Source organism: Parastagonospora nodorum (genome assembly GCF_000146915.1).
Source record: "Parastagonospora nodorum SN15 chromosome Unknown scaffold_7, whole genome shotgun sequence".
Taxonomy (NCBI): Eukaryota; Fungi; Ascomycota; class Dothideomycetes; order Pleosporales; family Phaeosphaeriaceae; genus Parastagonospora; species Parastagonospora nodorum.
Window position 1 is genome coordinate 378,192 of NW_001884555.1, and position 17,469 is coordinate 395,660.

At 54.3% G+C, this 17,469-nt stretch overlaps 9 protein-coding genes across 9 annotated transcripts; 4 read left to right on the forward strand and 5 right to left on the reverse strand.

Annotated features, from left to right (window-relative positions):
* Window positions 1-767: 767 nt before the first annotated feature.
* On the reverse strand, window positions 768-2,622 carry SNOG_04942 (hypothetical protein; the record flags this gene model as incomplete). Its single annotated transcript, XM_001795303.1, has 2 exons — window positions 768-1,314; window positions 1,382-2,622. 2 exons carry the CDS (start codon window positions 2,620-2,622, stop codon window positions 768-770), a joined length of 1,788 nt encoding a protein of 595 aa, XP_001795355.1.
* A 1,041-nt stretch (window positions 2,623-3,663) lies between these two features.
* SNOG_04943 (hypothetical protein) lies at window positions 3,664-5,368 on the forward strand (the record flags this gene model as incomplete). The annotated part of the gene is made up of 3 exons (XM_001795304.1): window positions 3,664-3,682; window positions 3,779-3,941; window positions 4,000-5,368. The coding sequence occupies 3 exons, from the start codon at window positions 3,664-3,666 to the stop codon at window positions 5,366-5,368; spliced, it is 1,551 nt and encodes a 516-aa protein (XP_001795356.1).
* Window positions 5,369-5,899: 531 nt separating this feature from the next.
* On the reverse strand, window positions 5,900-6,751 carry SNOG_04944 (hypothetical protein; the record flags this gene model as incomplete). The annotated part of the gene is made up of 1 exon (XM_001795305.1): window positions 5,900-6,751. The coding sequence occupies one exon, from the start codon at window positions 6,749-6,751 to the stop codon at window positions 5,900-5,902; it is 852 nt and encodes a 283-aa protein (XP_001795357.1).
* Window positions 6,752-7,044: 293 nt separating this feature from the next.
* On the forward strand, window positions 7,045-7,895 carry SNOG_04945 (hypothetical protein). Its single transcript, XM_001795306.1, has 3 exons — window positions 7,045-7,075; window positions 7,162-7,410; window positions 7,513-7,895. The coding sequence occupies exons 1-3, from the start codon at window positions 7,066-7,068 to the stop codon at window positions 7,689-7,691; spliced, it is 438 nt and encodes a 145-aa protein (XP_001795358.1). The 5' UTR covers window positions 7,045-7,065; the 3' UTR covers window positions 7,692-7,895.
* Window positions 7,896-8,132: 237 nt separating this feature from the next.
* On the reverse strand, window positions 8,133-9,668 carry SNOG_04946 (hypothetical protein; the record flags this gene model as incomplete). Its single annotated transcript, XM_001795307.1, has 1 exon — window positions 8,133-9,668. The coding sequence occupies one exon, from the start codon at window positions 9,666-9,668 to the stop codon at window positions 8,133-8,135; it is 1,536 nt and encodes a 511-aa protein (XP_001795359.1).
* Window positions 9,669-10,259: 591 nt separating this feature from the next.
* SNOG_04947 (hypothetical protein) lies at window positions 10,260-11,973 on the forward strand (the record flags this gene model as incomplete). Its single annotated transcript, XM_001795308.1, has 2 exons — window positions 10,260-10,799; window positions 10,848-11,973. The coding sequence occupies 2 exons, from the start codon at window positions 10,260-10,262 to the stop codon at window positions 11,865-11,867; spliced, it is 1,560 nt and encodes a 519-aa protein (XP_001795360.1). The 3' UTR covers window positions 11,868-11,973.
* A 48-nt stretch (window positions 11,974-12,021) lies between these two features.
* On the reverse strand, window positions 12,022-12,891 carry SNOG_04948 (hypothetical protein; the record flags this gene model as incomplete). Its single annotated transcript, XM_001795309.1, has 1 exon — window positions 12,022-12,891. One exon carries the CDS (start codon window positions 12,889-12,891, stop codon window positions 12,022-12,024), a length of 870 nt encoding a protein of 289 aa, XP_001795361.1.
* Window positions 12,892-13,379: 488 nt separating this feature from the next.
* Window positions 13,380-14,129, reverse strand: SNOG_04949 (hypothetical protein; the record flags this gene model as incomplete). Its single annotated transcript, XM_001795310.1, has 1 exon — window positions 13,380-14,129. The coding sequence occupies one exon, from the start codon at window positions 14,127-14,129 to the stop codon at window positions 13,380-13,382; it is 750 nt and encodes a 249-aa protein (XP_001795362.1).
* Window positions 14,130-15,115: 986 nt separating this feature from the next.
* SNOG_04951 (hypothetical protein) lies at window positions 15,116-17,228 on the forward strand (the record flags this gene model as incomplete). The annotated part of the gene is made up of 6 exons (XM_001795311.1): window positions 15,116-15,167; window positions 15,457-15,746; window positions 15,855-16,082; window positions 16,117-16,614; window positions 16,663-16,891; window positions 16,953-17,228. The coding sequence occupies 6 exons, from the start codon at window positions 15,116-15,118 to the stop codon at window positions 17,093-17,095; spliced, it is 1,440 nt and encodes a 479-aa protein (XP_001795363.1). The 3' UTR covers window positions 17,096-17,228.
* Between the last annotated feature and the right edge of the window lie 241 nt (window positions 17,229-17,469).

Here is a 17,469-nt window from a genome sequence, read left to right on the forward strand (position 1 = left end):
AGAAAGACCCGAGATAGCAAAAAAAGTGGACCGCGGCCAGCCAATAAAACATCATTAGATCATCAACCGTCTAGAATCTTAGATATCGTAATCGCGCCCTCTTGCACCATCACAGGCCACATGTCGCCGATGACGGGCAAGGAGTTTCGGCGTGTTTAAGAGCGAGATTTGAGAAGAAGTCACCGATCATGAACAAGGGATCTTGCTACATTTTGTAGCTTGCAGCCGCAGGACCCCAGGCCCAATGACAGGGCCTGGAGGTCGGTGGCGTGCCAGATCTACGCAGGCCATGTGAGGGGTAATGCAATGCGGCTCTGCGACATGGCCTCGTGGAGCATGAGGGGCAAATATACACAATTGTATCTTGGTGTTGCTTTTTGGCTCGTTATGATATTGTGACACGCCTATGGTGTCGCATCTCTGTCCTTACAGTCCAGAGCTTGCTGATTTGTCAAGCGGCGAATGCCTTACTCGCATCTTCTCCACATGCCGCTTCGTGGCCGAGAGCGGCACGAATGACCACAGGGGTGCTCTGTTCTCCGCAAAGCAGGCATCCGCTGATCAAGCATGACAATCGAGTGTTTAATAAGTTATGTTTGAATTGGTCATTTAGTCTATGCGGTGATATTAACGAAACCAAGAAGCGCCATCCCTCGAAGCGCCAACGCATTATCATATGTCCATGCGATCATGTCTATTTACCAACGCTATGCAGAACGGTTCCATAAAAGCATTACTCGGGATATCAAAATCAGGCACCAGCACCATCAGATGCAAACGCCACCGTGTGACGCTGTCAAGCGAACCAAACTCCAAAGAAACACGCGCGCAAAAGAAAAAAACAAATCAAAACATGTGACTGGATGGCGGGGGAAGTGTAGAAGAGGGAGGTTGAGATTGGGGGTGTGATCCGCCGTGAGGTTGGTACTGAATGGGGGGCAGAGTCTGGCTGGTTCGTTGAGCAAGTGTCTGGTAGTGCAGGTGGGCGAGAGTCTGGTGGTGGAATGATGCGGAACCCTGGTGAAATGGGTGTGGCAAAGTAAAGCCTTGAGCATGTGGCGGGCCCAGACTGTGACCAGATGGCGAAGAACTACCATACAAAGCATGATGTGGAACAAGTGGGAGACCTTGACCTGGCGGATAGCCCGTGGCGCGACTAAGCGAAGGTAATGATTGTTGTTGTTGTTGTTGTTGATGCTGCTGCTGTAGTTGGTGTTGGTGTTGGTGTTGGTGTTGATGTTGATGTTGATGTTGATGTTGATGTTGATGTTGTTGATGTTGCCGCGGTAGTGGCTGCGGTATCTGAGGTGGCGGCTGCGACTGGGGTCGTTCCATGACACTGACTATGCTAATTGGTGTCGAAGTTCCAGACGCTGTTGACGCAGCGGGACGCTCTTCTTGCAGACCGCCCTTGGCTTTGAGTTCGGCAGCTTCTTTCTCGAGCTTTGGCTTGAGCTGTAACCAAGATGTGCTATTCGGATCCTTGGGAATACGGATAGCGCGACGATACGACGGACAGCACTCTAGCTCGCGGGCGCTGATAGCGGGCTCGAGCTCAGACGCTTTTGCCTGGTAGTATGTTTTGCGCGCTGCCTTCTTGAGAGTGTAGTCCTGGCTCCTTGCACCGCGCATCAGCTCTTCCCAGCCCTCCATCTCTTTTGCGAATAACCTGCGTTCTTCTACAACCCTCACCTTAGGTTCATACCATGCGTTCAGCTCCGCGCCCCAAGCTGCAGGGTCCTTATTTTGGGCTCTCAGGGTATTATATTCAGCAACAAGCTTGTTCACATCCGCTCTAAGATAGACCGTCTTCAAGGCATGAGTAGTGGCGGGCCCAACACCAACAAAATTTCCCCAAGAGTCCAGAATGCCGGCGGGGAGACAACTGTGGAGAAATGAGAGATCTTCGTTAAGTGCACTACGCAGCATGGCAACAGCTTCGGGTTCGCGGCAGTGCTTCTTTTTCAGACATTCTTTACACCAGCGACGGAGAAAAGCCCAGTAGGTTTTGCGGGTATTCGGGGTTTTACACGATTGACAGCCGTGGTCGTGGCGCAGATCTGCATATTGAAACTCGGTGAGCTCAGAAGATGGCTCCGGGAGGTCGTCGCCGTAATGGTAATTTCTGCTGTGCTTCCATAGCGCCGGGTTGTCTCGCAAAAAGTGATAGCAGGAAGGAATAGTTCTGCGCATTTCCAGGAGTTGCGCAGGGTCGGAAAACGATAGAATGGTGAACCAGCAGTCTAGATCAACGCCCTTGGAGGGAAGCTTGGGCTTCTTGATTTTATGCAGTTTTATTGTTGACGGGCGCTGGTGACTGATAGACCGCTCAGGAAGGGTCGCCGTTGTTGAACTTCCGGACGTTGAGCCGTCGGGTTGCGGTGTGGTCCTACTACTCGATGCATCGTGTTCACTAACATCTCCAAGGGCGCGCTTGCGTTTCAGGGCGCCATCCACATCGACAAAAGACACCTGTTGAGAGAGCACATCTTTCGCATCCCTCGCTATCCGCTTCGCGCCGGGCTTGCGACAGTTGATTATGGCGCCATGTGCCTGTGTCGAAGCCTGGCAGTTGGGCTGCTGCGGATGGACTTTGAAGGCGTAGTTTTTCGCATTAACCATGTCAGCAGTCCCGCCGCTGAGAGAGATTTAGTCGATCGCGCGCAGTCGTTGCTCCGGGGTAGTTAGCCAGGGTCGTCGAAAGTCGCGGCTGCAGTGGCCGTCGTGGTGGGGTTGCTGGTTGTCGTCGGCGGGGAGAGGCTGACGAAAGAGGGACGCAGAGTTGACGACGATGAGTTTTAAGAGCGCCCAGGCTTAGGTCGCGGAAGTTCCATGGTTCGAGGCGCCGATTGGTGTCGGGCATATTGGGTTGGCTTTGAGTGACTAAGCTTTGCTCCTTTTCAGCAGCAAGCCATCACTTGTTTGACAACTCCATGCTGCGTTCAGGCTGGCCAAGAGTGCCGCTCGTGGAAACAACGTCGAGTTCTGTTCAGATGCAGCATCGGAATGCCCTGCGCCGCAACGCCGCACAGCTCGCGTTGCACACCCGATGTCGTCCCGAAGATCCTCGCTGGAGTTGCTTCAACTGGCCTTCGCCAAAATAGACGCCACAGCCGCCGATGACGGTCACGGGGCTGCCGTCACATCCGGCCGTCGCCAGCAGACACTGGAATCACCTGCACAGAGCGACACTCTTTGATTATCGATCACCTGCGTCGTGCAGCCACTTATCGGCGATCCTCAGCTAGCCGAACGGACGCCCTGCACAAGACCAGCATCACCCTTGGCCAGGCTTCTCCACGCGTGACTATCCGGGGAACAAACATGGGTTGTGGGGATGGACATGGCAGCTTCCTCTTTCGGGAGCGAGTGGCTTGCACCTCGCGAACTTTGGGATTTCGCACCCACAGTGACGCGGGGTTCGCGATGCGCGAATGGTCGGATTCGACTAGCTTAAGCGACCTCGGCATAGACCGCAGTCAGCCTCTGGCTCACTATCGAGTCACGATATATTTCTTCACTCCTTATCCCACAGGCCTGGAATACCGCGTCGTACTCTAGCTTTCGATTCTGGTGCATTAGTCCGGCCGAAGGGCGATCATTCAACGTCTACCAGGGTTCAAGTGTCCATGATACCGTCGACAAATTCGGTACGCGCCCAAGATGTTTTCTAGAAAAGAAAGTAAGTTGAGGCTCTTCTCTACCATATTTCACCGATGCTAGCTGCTAGCGCGTGCTAGTCTGTGTGTTTCTCAGCCTCAATACTGACTATGCGCAGAGACGATCGACTCCCCAGTCGGCAGTACAGACGGAGGAGTGCCTCACTATGCGGGCCACGAACACGATGAGGCGCCAGAGCTGGTGCAGTGTCCGGCACACACCACTGAAGCGAAGCTGCTCACCAAGATTGATCTCCATGTCATTCCGTTCTTGTGCATCATGTAAGGATGGCTATCTATTATCAACACACGGGGGAAACATTTCTAATACAACTTGCAGGTACTTGCTCGCATTCTTGGACCGAGTAAATATCGCCAACGCCAATGTCTTCGGTCTATCAGAAGAGCTGGGCATCGCGGGTGGGAACAAGTACAACATTGCGCTGGTCATCTTCTTCGTACCATACATCTTGTTCGAAGTCCCCTCTAATATCATCCTCAAGATGATGAAACCCAGAATGTGGCTGTCCATCTGCATGTTTGGCTTTGGTCTCGTCACTTTACTCCAAGGCTTCGTCCAGAACTACTCCGGACTACTGGCCACCCGATTCTTCCTCGGTGTTTTTGAGACAGGCATGTTCCCAGGCGCGTTTTATCTCATCGGGATGTGGTACCGACGCCACGAAGCGCAAAAGCGCTACTCCTTCTTCTTCTCCTCGACCACCCTCGCCGGCGCATTCGGCGGCCTACTCGCCTCTGCCATCGGCAAAATGGACGGAATCCGTGGCTACAGAGGCTGGCGCTGGATTTTCATCTTAGAAGGCTTGCTCACCGTCATCGTCTCCTTTTTCTTCTTCTTCCTGCTCCCCAACTTCCCCGAGGAAAGCAAATGGCTCACCGAAGACGAGCGCGCATACGTCAAAGCCCGCCTGCAAATCGACCAGGGGAAATCCGCCCGCGAGCGCCCCATTACCATGCGCGACGTCGGCCGCGTATTCAAAGACCCTAAGATCATTGTTGGCGGCTTCATGTACTTTGGCCTGATTGTGCCGGCGTATGGCTACGCGTACTTCAGCCCGACTATCATCCGCAACTTTGGCTACTCGCCTATCCAGACGCAATTGCACTCTGTCCCTCCGTGGGCCGCAGCGTTTGGATTCAGTATGCTGGTTGCGTACTTTTCCGACCGGATTAAGCATAGGTTTTTCTTCACTATTTTCCCCATTTGCGTGTGCATCGCTGGGTTCGCCATCTTGCTCACTGTGCACGGCAAAGAGCACCGAAATGTCCAATATGCCGCGCTATTCCTCGTTGCCATGGGTAAGTCCTCTCCGCAATCTCCCATCTTGAAGTTGCTAACATTTCCAGGCGCATACACGGCCATGCCGGTCATCGTGTGCTGGTTCAACATGAATCTAGGCGGGCACCACCGCCGCGCCATCGGATCCGCGTGGCAAGTCGGCTTCGGCAACATTGGCGGAATCATCGCTGTGTTCAGTTTTCTTTCCAAAGACGCGCCTAAATACATTCCGGGTTATTCGATTAGCATCGCGTTTGTCTGTTTGAGTGCGCTGAGCTGCACGCTGTACTTTTTCATGTGCAGTTGGGCGAATAGGAAGAGGGATAAGAGCGTCAGAGATGTCGGGTTGACCGAGTATGAGAAGACGGAGCTGGGCGATCTGAATCCTGAATATAGGTATCAGTTGTAGATGCGAGTGGTAAAAGCGGGGATGTAGTGTTGAAAAAAAAGTGTAGATAAGAAAGCGCGAAATGCTAGTATGTCGCGGTATATATCAATTATCTCGAGAAGTGAAAGTTGGTTTTTGCTTCGACATAGTAAGAGAAAAGAATCGAGAGCCGGGATTGTGATGATCAGGTATGTTATTTTGATGTAACTACTCCAGCGAACACTCTGGTGTGCACTGAGCTACAACGTGCCATCCTGTACTACTTCCCGAATTCGCGGAGGCCTTCCCTTCCCTAGATTGGCCTTGCGGCGAAGCCTTCGAGTCTGCTGATCGTGCCGAATGATAATCACTCTGGTAGATGCCAAGACAAGTTTGCTTCCCTAGAGCATGATCGAGTGGCAATCGCCATTGTGCCTCGCCGTATGTAGCTTTTGCTGCTGATAGGCTGGAGGCGGTTTTCGTGATGACACTGAACTGAAGATGTCCTCGTGTAATGGTCGCTGGCTGCGCACGTCTTTGTTAAGTTTTGTACACCTTACTCAAGCGAACCATTCAAGTCCCGTTCTGTGCTGTAGTCACGCTCTCCGTCTCCCCATCACTCTCCCCATGTCCCCAGATCTCTTTACTCTCGCTCTCAACACCCCTCATTGCCTTGGCCACCTCCTCTAGCTTGACCACGACCTCCTGCACGCCCTTATTGACCTTCTCAAAGTATCTGTCATTCTCCTCCCTCCTCTTCCTACTCAGCTCAATATCCTTCTCCGTCTCTTCCTCCAGGCTGATTCTATCGAAGAGCTTGTCACCCTTGCTGCCACTGGCATTACTAACGCCCCTCGCGCGACCATTTTGAGGACCCAAATCCGCAGCACTAATGTCCTGTGCTTTCTTCTGGCCTTCGCCTGATTCGTTCTCTTCGCCTTCGGATCGCGCCCAGGCTTTTGCCAGCTCGATTTGTGCCATGCGTAGCTCGTCCAGCGCGCGCGAATGCTCTGATCCAAACACTGTCATGCCAGGGCCCTTGATAGCGCTTAGCTCCACCTCTTCCAGCGTGTTCTGCATCTCTGCCCATATTGCCTCCGCGCGGGACGATGCCTCGGCGTCTGCTACCAGGCTTTGTTGCCGATGTCGCCTGACAAAGGGAGCAGATGTGTTGGAGGTGGTGACACTGAGCAGGTCGCCATCATATTGGGTGCTGGTGGTAGGGGGTAAGGGTCGCTTCGAGTCTGGCGAAAGGAGGGAGCGTTGGCGGACTAGAGATGGCTTTGTAGGTGTGCGGTTATCATTACTGGGTAACAACAGTGAGGTGTTTGAAGCATTGTGAGACGGTGGGCCAACGAAGAGCGCAGGCGCGGGCAGACGGTTGCTCGGCGTCTTTGAGGTCTTGCTCTTCCTGTCCGAGGCCATGGTTGTTCGGGTGTGGTCTATCCGATGTATGTGCTACTGTCTTCAATTTGACAAGAAGATCAGACTAGAGACTTGCGCGACAAATGTTTCTAGCCTCGGAACACCACAGGAGTCTCACAACATAATTCATGCTCAAGTGTGGTGATGTTGCAGCTCATGTCGGTGACGCGGTATCGATAGCCCTGGAGCCTACATCGGGCTAGCCTCGCTGTCGGACTAGCGCCAAAGCAACCCACTCCACAAGCGAACGAATTTCGACGACTTTGACCTTCGAACCACCCAACGTCCATCAACACCACGACAACACCGCAATCATGGGTAAAGGTACGCACACCCTCCAATCGCACAGAAATACCACAGAAACACGCACCGCATAAATTATCGTCCACACAAGCTCACAATAACTACAGGAAAGCCAAGAGGTCTCAACGCCGCCCGCAAGCTCCGCAACCATCGTCGCGAGGGACGATGGGCCGACCTCCACTACAAGAAGCGTCTCCTCGGAACCGCCTACAAGTCTTCGCCATTCGGTGGATCTTCCCACGCCAAGGGCATAGTCCTCGAGAAGGTCGGTGTTGAGGCCAAGCAGCCCAACTCCGCCATCCGAAAGTGTGTCAGGGTTCAGTTGATCAAGAACGGAAAGAAGGTCACTGCTTTCGGTACGTCTGCAACTTCACGCTTCATCCAGTTCTGGGACTTGAGGCCTGGAGGATGAAAAGATGGCAAGCGAGACGTGGAACGAGGGCTAACAACACACTCAGTCCCCAACGACGGTTGCTTGAACTTCGTGGACGAGAACGACGAAGTCCTCCTCGCCGGTTTCGGTCGTAAGGGCAAGGCCAAGGGTGATATTCCCGGTGTGCGTTTCAAGGTCGTCAAGGTCTCTGGTGTCGGTCTGTCGGCTCTGTGGAAGGAGAAGAAGGAGAAGCCCAGGTCATAGACAACCAAATCGTCTACAGGAGTTGGGAACGATACGAACGCTGAACGAGGCCCGCCATGAACAAGGACTGACGGACCCGCGGTCTATTATGGGAGGCTACTGGAGTCTTTACTGGGGATATTCCTGTGCTTCTACTCGGCATACGAAAAGACATGACATGCTGGAGGGTTAGATAGAGAATCTGACTCATTCAAGCGCCCACAAGTGATCCATGGCACGATGAGTGATGTACCCGTTGTATATACTGAGCATGCCCTTCGCTAACCAAAATGTACAAGAAAGACGTCATAATCATCAGAATCGCTCCCCTAATCTAACACGCCAACGGAAAACAATGCAACGCAGCGACCAAAAACAGGGTATCTAAACCAAACGCCAAACAATGCTACGCTCATGCACCCAAAGACCGTGCCGTACCCCAACGCACCACCCGAGCCCAGCTCATTTTGTAAAGAAATCGTTAAACGTCTCCTCGAATCGATCCTCGAGCCCCGTATCCTTCATCGTCCCGTAATAATCATACTTGAACTTGGGACTCGCAAAAAGCTCCGCATCCCTCTTGACGTTCCGCGGCACACCGAAACCATCCAACCCTTTCGTCTCGCCCACCTCGCCACGCGCCTTCTGGTCCTCTGCGAAGAAATTCGGCGTCGTTTCCTTCAGCGGCGGATCCCAGACGGAGCGCTTCCAGGGATCCGCTTTGGCCTGCGCGGGTGCCTTGGGGGCGGCGGGGACTTTGTGCCGGAAGGGGTTTGTGTCGGGTTTACTGAAGAGGGAGTGTGGGGAGTGCGAGGCGGGTTGGGGAGGGGGGGAGGGTTGTTGTTTGGACCAGGGAGAGGGGATGATGGCGGGTTGGACGGGGGCGAAGCGGCGCTGGGTGGGGGTCCAGTCCATGTCGTCGTCGCCGCGGACGCTTTTGAAGGGGGTGGTGGCTTCAGTTGCGTGGGTTGTGAAGGAGGAGTTTGTGAGGGTGGGAGAGGGAGGATAGGCGGGGGCGTCGAGGGCGTCGTTGAAGTCGTTGAAGCTGGTTGTGAAGCCTTGGGCCATGGTGTCGAAGGCGCTGGCTTGCGGGTGTGCGGGCTTGTAGGTGCTGCGTGGGGCGGGTCCGGGGCTGTTGGTAGTGCTTGAGGCCTGCTCGTTGACTGAGTTGCGGAAGGAGGTGGGAGATTGGTAGCTTATGCGGACAGTCTTGAATGTGAGGATGAAGGAGAGAGACATGACGGCCAGCATGTACCAGTGCATATGGTGGAAGGTGGCAATGTTCTCGCGGTCAATGGTAGCCTGTTGCCAGTAGTAGAGACTGCCGGAGCGCATGACAACCACGGCAGCACGGATGGCCCACAAAGACCTCAGACCGCGCATTCGTCCCGTGATGCTGTTGGTCTTGTCCTTCAGTCTGGGGTTCCACCATAGCGTGAGCACATCTGCAACAATTGCGTACACGACCACCTGCGTGACTGATTGCGCAAAGACACAGGCATCGTCCACTTGGCGAACAGAGATGGCCTGGCACACGCACACATCCAAGCTGACGCTGTCTGGATAGATGATGCGATCACCATCCAGTGATTGCGGATCCACTGCCATGATGGAACCCGAGATATGCCACAGTAGTTGAACAAAGAAGCTCAGGATGTAGGTCCACTTGGCCAGCGCAATGAGTCTCAGCGTCCACGCCTGGCGTGAGGTCTGTGGAGTCCGTCGCTTTTTCTCGCTCCTCTCCATAACGCGCCGCAGGTGGTCAGCCTTTGCGACATAGCCTGCTCGTCGGATCTGGTCGTTGACTCGTTCTTCGCAGTCCTTACAGACCTGGGGATACCGTCCTTCGAGCTCGGCGCGGTATCCGTCAAAGTGCGCCTCGTATCTCGCATACTCCGGGTCATCTTCGTCTGGGAGGTATTCGGCGATCAGGTTCTGGACCAAAGTCTGGTTGCGCTGGCAGGTGCCGCAGAAGGGGGACTCGGCGGGAGCGGACATGACAGGCGACGGGGAGCGTGAGTGCGCGTACCGGGATGATGCTGATGGGCCGGCTAAAAGGAAATCTGCGGGTGGATCTGTAATGTTTCCGCGCTGTATGTGGTGAGCTGGGAGTTTGTATGTTCATGTGCTTGGGTGTTTACCTCATCGAAGTGATTCACTGCGTCGCAATGCGGACAAAGGTATTGTCTCGGGATGTTTGAGACGCTGTCTCGTGACTGCATGTTGCAGTAGTGGCAGCGAATGCGACGCCGTATTATGGCCATTGTGAAAGGGGGTGTTTGGTGTGAATGGAACCAGGCGTTGTGTCATAGGCGCATGCGTGTGTTGGCCGCGACAAAATACTGCCGCCTGTCACCGCTCGGACGTCCGCATCGAAATTTAGTTCGTGATTCGACACCACCATAGCAACGACGAATTGGGTGCCGCAGACCGTGGCATCAGATTAGCCTTGATCAGGGCCGGACATCGTCACCACGCTCGGTCGCATTATTCTAAAAACCCCTGGGTGCCATTTCCTCGCTCCCCCCGCACATGGCTCGGTAGTCCGCACATCTCGACATCACCATCCTCCCCCCCTCTACGCCCACCATGAGCCAATTAGCCGTCCGACCGGGGCGCAATGCCGCCCGAGAAGCCAAGAGGCTCAAGGAAGTCCGCAAGGTCAAGGGCGCCATTGTATGGACCGAGCGGGAACGAGAGAAGCGACAAAAGCTTGCCACGGAGCGCTGGGAAGCCAAACAGGCCCACCAAGGTCTCCAGAGATGGGAGAAGGAACAAGTCAGGGATGTTCGAACAGCGGCGTTGAGGAACGCAAAGGAAGACTGGCGACTGGGCCCACTGAGGCCAAATCGTGCCATTGGTAAAGCTGGGGAGAAGTATGGAGCCCTGTCGGGGCAGGCGTTGCAAACGCCTGACATACCCGTACATGCGTCAAAGAGCAGGAACGAGGCAAGGGCGAGGCGAGGTCTCGAGTTGGAGTACCCATTGGTGGTGGATGACAAAAAATACTTCCCCTTCGTCAAGGATGATCGTGTGGTTGTCATCAAGGGAAGAGAAAAGGGCAAGATCGGTGTAATACAGTCTGTCAACGACCGCACGCATGGCGTCTTTCTCACAGGCTTGAATATGGTAGGACTGATCTAGCCGACTACTCACTGTAAAGCTAACCACACTCAGCACTACTACGATGCTGATGTATTCGGCCTTAGTGGAGACGGTGGCGGTGCGAAACGCGCAAACGAAGTGCCTATCCCTATAGAAGACCTCCGTCTTGTTGTTCCGTACGAGATGACCGAGAAAAGGGTTGTCTACGACGCAGATGGCCAGGAGCTGGAGAAACCTATCAAATACTATACAGATGTCATCGTCGACAAGATCTTTATGGAGCGACACACTACCGGCATAGATCCATTCGATGGTACCAACTACGGTGACCAGGAGATTCCAAAGGAGCACCAGTACGACCCGCAAACTGGCCTCCCCATCTTCCACCGCTACATTGCCGGCACAAAACACAGACTCGACTGGCCATGGGAGAAGGAAGAAGTCGAAGAAGACGCCTCAGCACTAGCAACCGCACAAGCAACCGCACCTGAAAAGAAGAGCCTCTTCCAAAAAATACGCCACCCCATCCAGACCGTCAAGAGCTGGAAGACCAAGGACACCGCCGCCGTCACCGCCGCCAAAGAAACCGAAGAAAACCTTTCAGAGCGCCTCGACGAAATCGAGCAGGAAGTCATTCAAGCCCGCCGAACCGAGGCACCCACAAGCCAAGATCCCAAATTCCCCAACGCATATGATGTCACAGACACGACGCGCAACATCATCGAAGCGCCCGCAAACGTGCACTACACAATCCTCTCCACGCCGTTCCCTCCAACGCTCGGCGAGGAATTGCGCGGCTACATGCAGGAATACACCGCCGAGTCGCGCAAGAAGGACAAGGATGATGGCGTTGAAGCTCCGGCGAAGAAGCGCGCGAAACACAGGACGGAGCACGCGCTTGTGGCAAGCCAGATGTCCAAGGCGAAACACGCGGCGGCGCAGCAGATGAAGACGCCCATGCAGTTGCGATGGGAGATGGAGCGTGCGAAGAAGGTGAAGAAGGCGCCGTTGGTTAGTACGGATGAGTTGGTACGCAAGTTGAGCGAGTATCGGATGACGAAGAGGGGGGTTAAGGTGGAGGAATTGGACTAGTTGGGGCTTGTAGCATATGCTGATGTATATTCCATGTAACATATGTATACGCTCTTGTATTCAGAACTCGTTTTGATTCGAACTTTCGAGAGCGAGAAATTGGGGTATCATGCTGTAAACAAATCATCCAATCCGCGGCCCTTTCCTTGTCACTTCAGACCAGCACCCCCCAAAACTCCCCCCTCCCCCCACCACTCCCCTCCAACTCCTCCCACTGCACCAAAAACCGATCCACAACCCGACTCAACAGCTTCCCACTCAGACTCAGCCCTTTGACCCTGGCAAAGCTCTCCGCGTAGATCGTCTTGCACTTGCCCCTACTATTCGCGCTTCTGAAATTGAAAAACCGCAGGATCAGCGAGCCGAGTATGACGATGACGCCCGTCGCAGGGCCGTTGGTGATGATCAGATCTGGCAGGTCTTGCGCAGCGGATTCGTATGGTGTGCTCGGCGGCTTATTGGGGAGGAGAGGCGGGGACGACAGGAGGATGGGTATGCTAGACAGAAGCGTGCGCATCGCGGAAAACGGGGTTGAGAGGAGAGATTGATGAATCCGTCTCGCGCGCGGTATCACCGCAACATTATAATGTTCCGGACCCGTGCACTTTCTCCCCTCATCTTTGCCCACTTTCTTGCCGTTTAGTGAGACGCTCGGTATAGCCGCGTCTTGTTGTCTCAGTGCTCCAAGTCTCTTTTCCTTTTCCTTTTCCTTTTCCTTCTCTTCCAACCCCCTCTCAAACTCCACCGCCCGCTGCGCACTAAAAGCGTCCCCGCTGCTCACCACATATGTCCGGTGCGTGTATTTGCTCGTGTCCAGATCGCGCAGCAGGTAGAACATTTCGTGCGTGTGGCCGCCGGAGCCGAGCACAATGAGCACGCGTGTTGCGACGGGGCGTTTGCGCCATTGTGTACGTGTGCGCGGGGGTAGGATGGCGAGGAGGCGTAGGGTGCCGGCGACGAGGAGGGTGAGGAGGAGGGCGAGAGCGAGGGAGAGTGTGTAGAGGGATGTGGGTGGGGGTGGCATTGTGGGATTGGACGTTGGCGGAGGTGGCTCATGTGCTGGGGTTGGTTTTGGTGGGACGAGGTGTTGGTGGGGTGAAGATCATTGCGTTGAAAGTATGGTGCATGTGGTGGTAAATGTTCGGGATGGACAAGGTACGATGCGTGTCGTGGTCAGCCAATCGCACGCGGTGTCACATGATATCAGTGTACACCACCTCCAAGGTCAAATTTCCACTACACTTCTGGATGCACATTGTAAACTCGTAGCAGCAAGGCAGGTCCAGTATGGTTTCATAGATCAAGAGGCAAATAAATCTGCAGATCAAAGACTTGAATTTAAGCACTCCACGTGGAGTGCTTTTTTCAAGTTCGCACTGGGTATATATTCTACAAAGTAATGTCCTCCGAGCGGTAGTGATCCGCGACGATCCTGTAAAGATATGAAGGGGCATGGCCACCACTGTCCAGTTCAGTATTCTGCTTGCGTGCAGCAAGGGCTCAGGATTTGACTTACAGGTTCGTGATGTAGAGATCTACAAGATCCGCTGGGACATAATCATATAGCGGATTCTCAACGTCAATCTTGTCCACAAATTCGCCATCGTCATATGGAACCACGCTACCTGCATCTCCGTGCTCAATGAGCTCATCGATATCGAATGGGTAGACCGGGCTGAGCTTGTAAACTCCACTCAATACCACTACTGGTGTCTGGTGCTCTTTTGCTGCCTTTGCGATCATGTGCGCACCGGCTGCGGCGACAAGACCTCCATTTGCCAAAACAGTATGCGTTGCTAGGATAACCTTGTTGACGCGCGACATGATGGCAAAGACATGCGAGTCTGGAATGACATAGACTTGGATGCCCGCTTCGGTAAGAGGCTTCCACCGCTCGTCATCTTCACCCTCGTCTGGGTTCGACTCACGCTTCTTGCCTGTGAGAAGGATGCCATGGGTAGCAGTGTGGTCGTGTGGGTAGGTCTCGCAATGTACGACTGTGAACTTTCGTTTCCGTGCAGCATACAGGAGGAACTTTTGTACTGTTGTCGAGGCTGTATGCGTGAGAATGATTTCATTAGCATGAATGTGTTCCAGTGCGACTTCTGCAATCTGCTTGTCTGAGGTCTCGAGCTCATCTTGGAGCTCTCTTATCCCCTCCATCACCTCGCCTTTGAGGTCAAGAGTCGTTTGACTCTTGTTCAGGTCTGCCAGGCGCTCGAGGTTGAGGGCCGTAAGTGTGCTCTTGCCAGTGGGCGACATTTGTCCTGGGGGTGTGCTCGCATTAGACGCTGAATCGGCTGGCTGGGAGAAAAGTCCGAACAGCGAATTGACCAGAGGCGCCGAGGATGTAGGCGCATATGAGGTGTGAGAAGTGAGTAACGGAGGCCGTCTTGAAAGCTCTCCAGAGTCAGACATGTTCTCAGATATCATGCTCATGTGCATTGGTTCCACTACGGCATGTTTTAGTGGACTGAACGTAGACATGCTCGATGTAAACAACGGTCGCTGCAAGGAATCGTGCTGGTGATGGGCTGGAGTGTGGCTGGGCTCGCTACCGGTGGGTGTCTGTCCGTCTGCTTGCTCGTCTACGACCTCGCGAACCAGTCCTAGGACGCGTCGTACAATGTTCCCTACTACGACTTCGCGTGGTTGCGCCGAGGTCAGCCGTCTGCCGACCTGTCGTATGCGCTCCAACAGTTTTGCGGCATCTCTTCCCTTGAACTCGCCCACCACACGCAAGAGGAGGGCCGTAGTTGCTACGGCGCATGGCCGCGAGTTTCGTATTTGTCGTCGCTTGAGCAGTCTGACTAGGGTCAGCCGGGACGTTCATTCCTCGAGTGGCTCGTGGAATCTTACGAAATTAAATGTTCGACTGAAGGGTCCACTGGCGTCGTCTTGAGTGATTTGAGGAACGTAGACAGGCCAGGCGCCTGTATCGTCGCGCCCTGGGCCATGTTGTGGGCTTGCGATCAATTTCTGGCTTTGCAGGGAGCTTTGAGCGTGCTGATTGTGGGGTAGAGGGGCAGTCGCAAGATGTAGTCGTCCTGGAAGAAAGTTTTGTTTTGGCTCTAAACGAGCCGTGCGACTCGAGTGGGGTAATCCAGGTCGAAGCGTGTTTGCCTGGAGTGAATTGCGTTCGGCGGTGGTACACAATTATGGAACTCGAACTGTGAGTCTTCGTGACTGGTTTGGGCGCGGGAATTCCGATTGGGAGCTAGTGTGGCTAGCGCAGTTCGGGCGTCATCATGCTTGCAGCCAGTGTGAAGATGCCCATTGCATTCCCTGTCCACTCTGGCTGTGTGTCTCCACTGCGCCCTCTCCTGCTTCGTCCATACAGCGTTGTAGTCTCTGTTTGTAAAGACTCGCATATTGCGCGACGGTGCACATCGGCTCAGCTGCATCCGGGAAAGCCACGCAGCGCGCTACCAAAACATAGCACATAGGCAGCAAGCACCTGCAAGCTGCAACAGCTACCCCACAATTCGCCCTCTCCCATCTCTGCTCGCCACCGTAGACCGACCCATCCAGTGCATGGCCGCGGCCAGATGAACTTTGTGAACTTTGAGAACTCCCCCGCCAAGTCCAGCTCGATCGCGCGCCGGCTCGGAAAGCAACCTCGTCCAGCCCCAGCCTCGGCCCAGTGATAAACGCTCTTCGAATGATGCGAGCGCCAGCATAACAGGTCAGGACGATCAGTGCGACATGGGCGCGGTCAGGAGGGATCGCTCTGGCTCCTCTGCCATTGAAGCGCCCACATCCGAGTACAACGAGAAGACGCCACTGCTTGAGCAGCCCCCCGCCGCCCCATACGAAGAGGCAAACCCGCGCAGGAGATGGCTCTTTCCAAAGCGCGTATCGGCGGGCGTCATGAGCGCAGTGGGAGTGTTGCTGACCCCTTTTGTGTATACCGGGCAGTACCTGGTCGCATGCTTTTTACTATGAAGACGACGGACGCTTTTCGCTTTTGGCGCCTGTATACCACATGTCGCGGACTTTGACGCGATCGCGAAGGAAGAAAGTCGTCAACCATGCTTCGCGGACGTCCAAATCGCCTGGCAGCATTGGAAACGAGAAGCGGAAGAGCAGGGGCTCAATATCCGGAACAACAGCCGAGATAAGGAAGACATCAAGACGCTCCCTGTCTATTGCATCTACATCGACGGCAATGACATCCGACTCGGAGAGCGAACGGCCGCCCACGCGCGACGGACAGTACGATAGCCCAGCGCGCCACACGCGGTCCCAGTCAAATGCGTCATCGGGAGGAGACGAAATTGCCCCTGCAAAGCGATCCATACGAATCAAGCTGCACAACGAGGATGCGCTGAGACAGCGGAAAGCAGCAAAGAAGGCACAGGTCACCAAAAGCAATTCTGGTCACGTCTCGCCTGAGGAGGCTGCGGCGGCTCTGAAGTCTCCCACTGGCCCGGTGACTGCAGCCTCGAAACAAATGACCAAATTCCCACGCGCACCTCAGCCCCCGCGACCCTTGGTGCCGCGGCGTCAGCCGTCTTATTCTGGCCAAGGTACGTCTGCTGTAGGCCCGCACCAGAAGACGTTGATCATTGATCTCGATGAGACATTGATCCATAGCATGTCCAAGGGTGGACGGTTCCAGACGGGCCGCATGGTGGAGGTCAAGCTCCAGGCGTCGGTCGGTGCTGGAGGACAAATTATTGGACCGCAGGTGCCAATTCTGTATTATGTTCACAAGCGCCCATATTGCGATGATTTCCTGAAGAAGGTATGTTGCCCGAGTTGTATTGTTGTTCCTTGCTAACAGATTCGGCAGGTTAGTAAATGGTACAATCTTGTAATCTTCACTGCTTCCGTACAAGAGTATGCCGACCCTGTTATCGACTGGCTTGAGGTCGAGCGCAAGTACTTCGTGGGGAGGTACTATCGGCAACACTGCACGTTCCGCAACGGGGCTTACATCAAAGACCTCGCTCAAGTCGAGCCTGATCTGAGCAAAGTCATGATACTAGATAACAGCCCCTTGAGCTACATTTTCCATCCAGGTGAGACACATCAAAGGCGTCGATTGGCGTTGTAGTGACCTGAGCTGATGTGCGAGACTAGACAATGCCATTCCCATCGAAGGCTGGATTAGCGACCCTACAGATTATGAGCTGCTGCATCTCATTCCACTTCTCGAAGGCCTTCAGTATGTCGCGGACGTCCGCGCGTTGCTGGCATTGCGGCTAGGTATGCCGCCATCGTAAAGGATTAGCTATCCTGGGATGCATTCTCCTGTAACTTGATCCTAACCTTCGTTGTATTATAGTTGTTGGTTAGCCGAGCAGTTGGCTAGAGCCGTTGAAGTGAAGATACCCAAGAAGTTTGTTCCTTGACACAAAGCGCACCATTTTCAGCCTCAAGCACGTTTCCGTCAATGATGCGTTTCTTTTACGATGTTATGACAGGCAATGACCCGTCGGCCGGCTGTTTTGGGACTCTCGGAGCGCCCGCCGTCGCATGGACCTGTCATTAACCCACGTTTCGCGGGGGGTTGCCAAGCTTTCTCGTAACCATCTTTACATGCGGACTTGCTTCTGCAGGATCTCTCCCGCCTATCTTCCCGCAAAGGGTCGGCCCC

Excerpts from the sequence above, each read along its gene's own strand:
- SNOG_04945 (XM_001795306.1), top strand. Across the intron at positions 7,411-7,512 it reads AAAGAAGGTCACTGCTTTCG|TCCCCAACGACGGTTGCTTG; the intron begins GTACGTCTGCAA and ends CAACACACTCAG.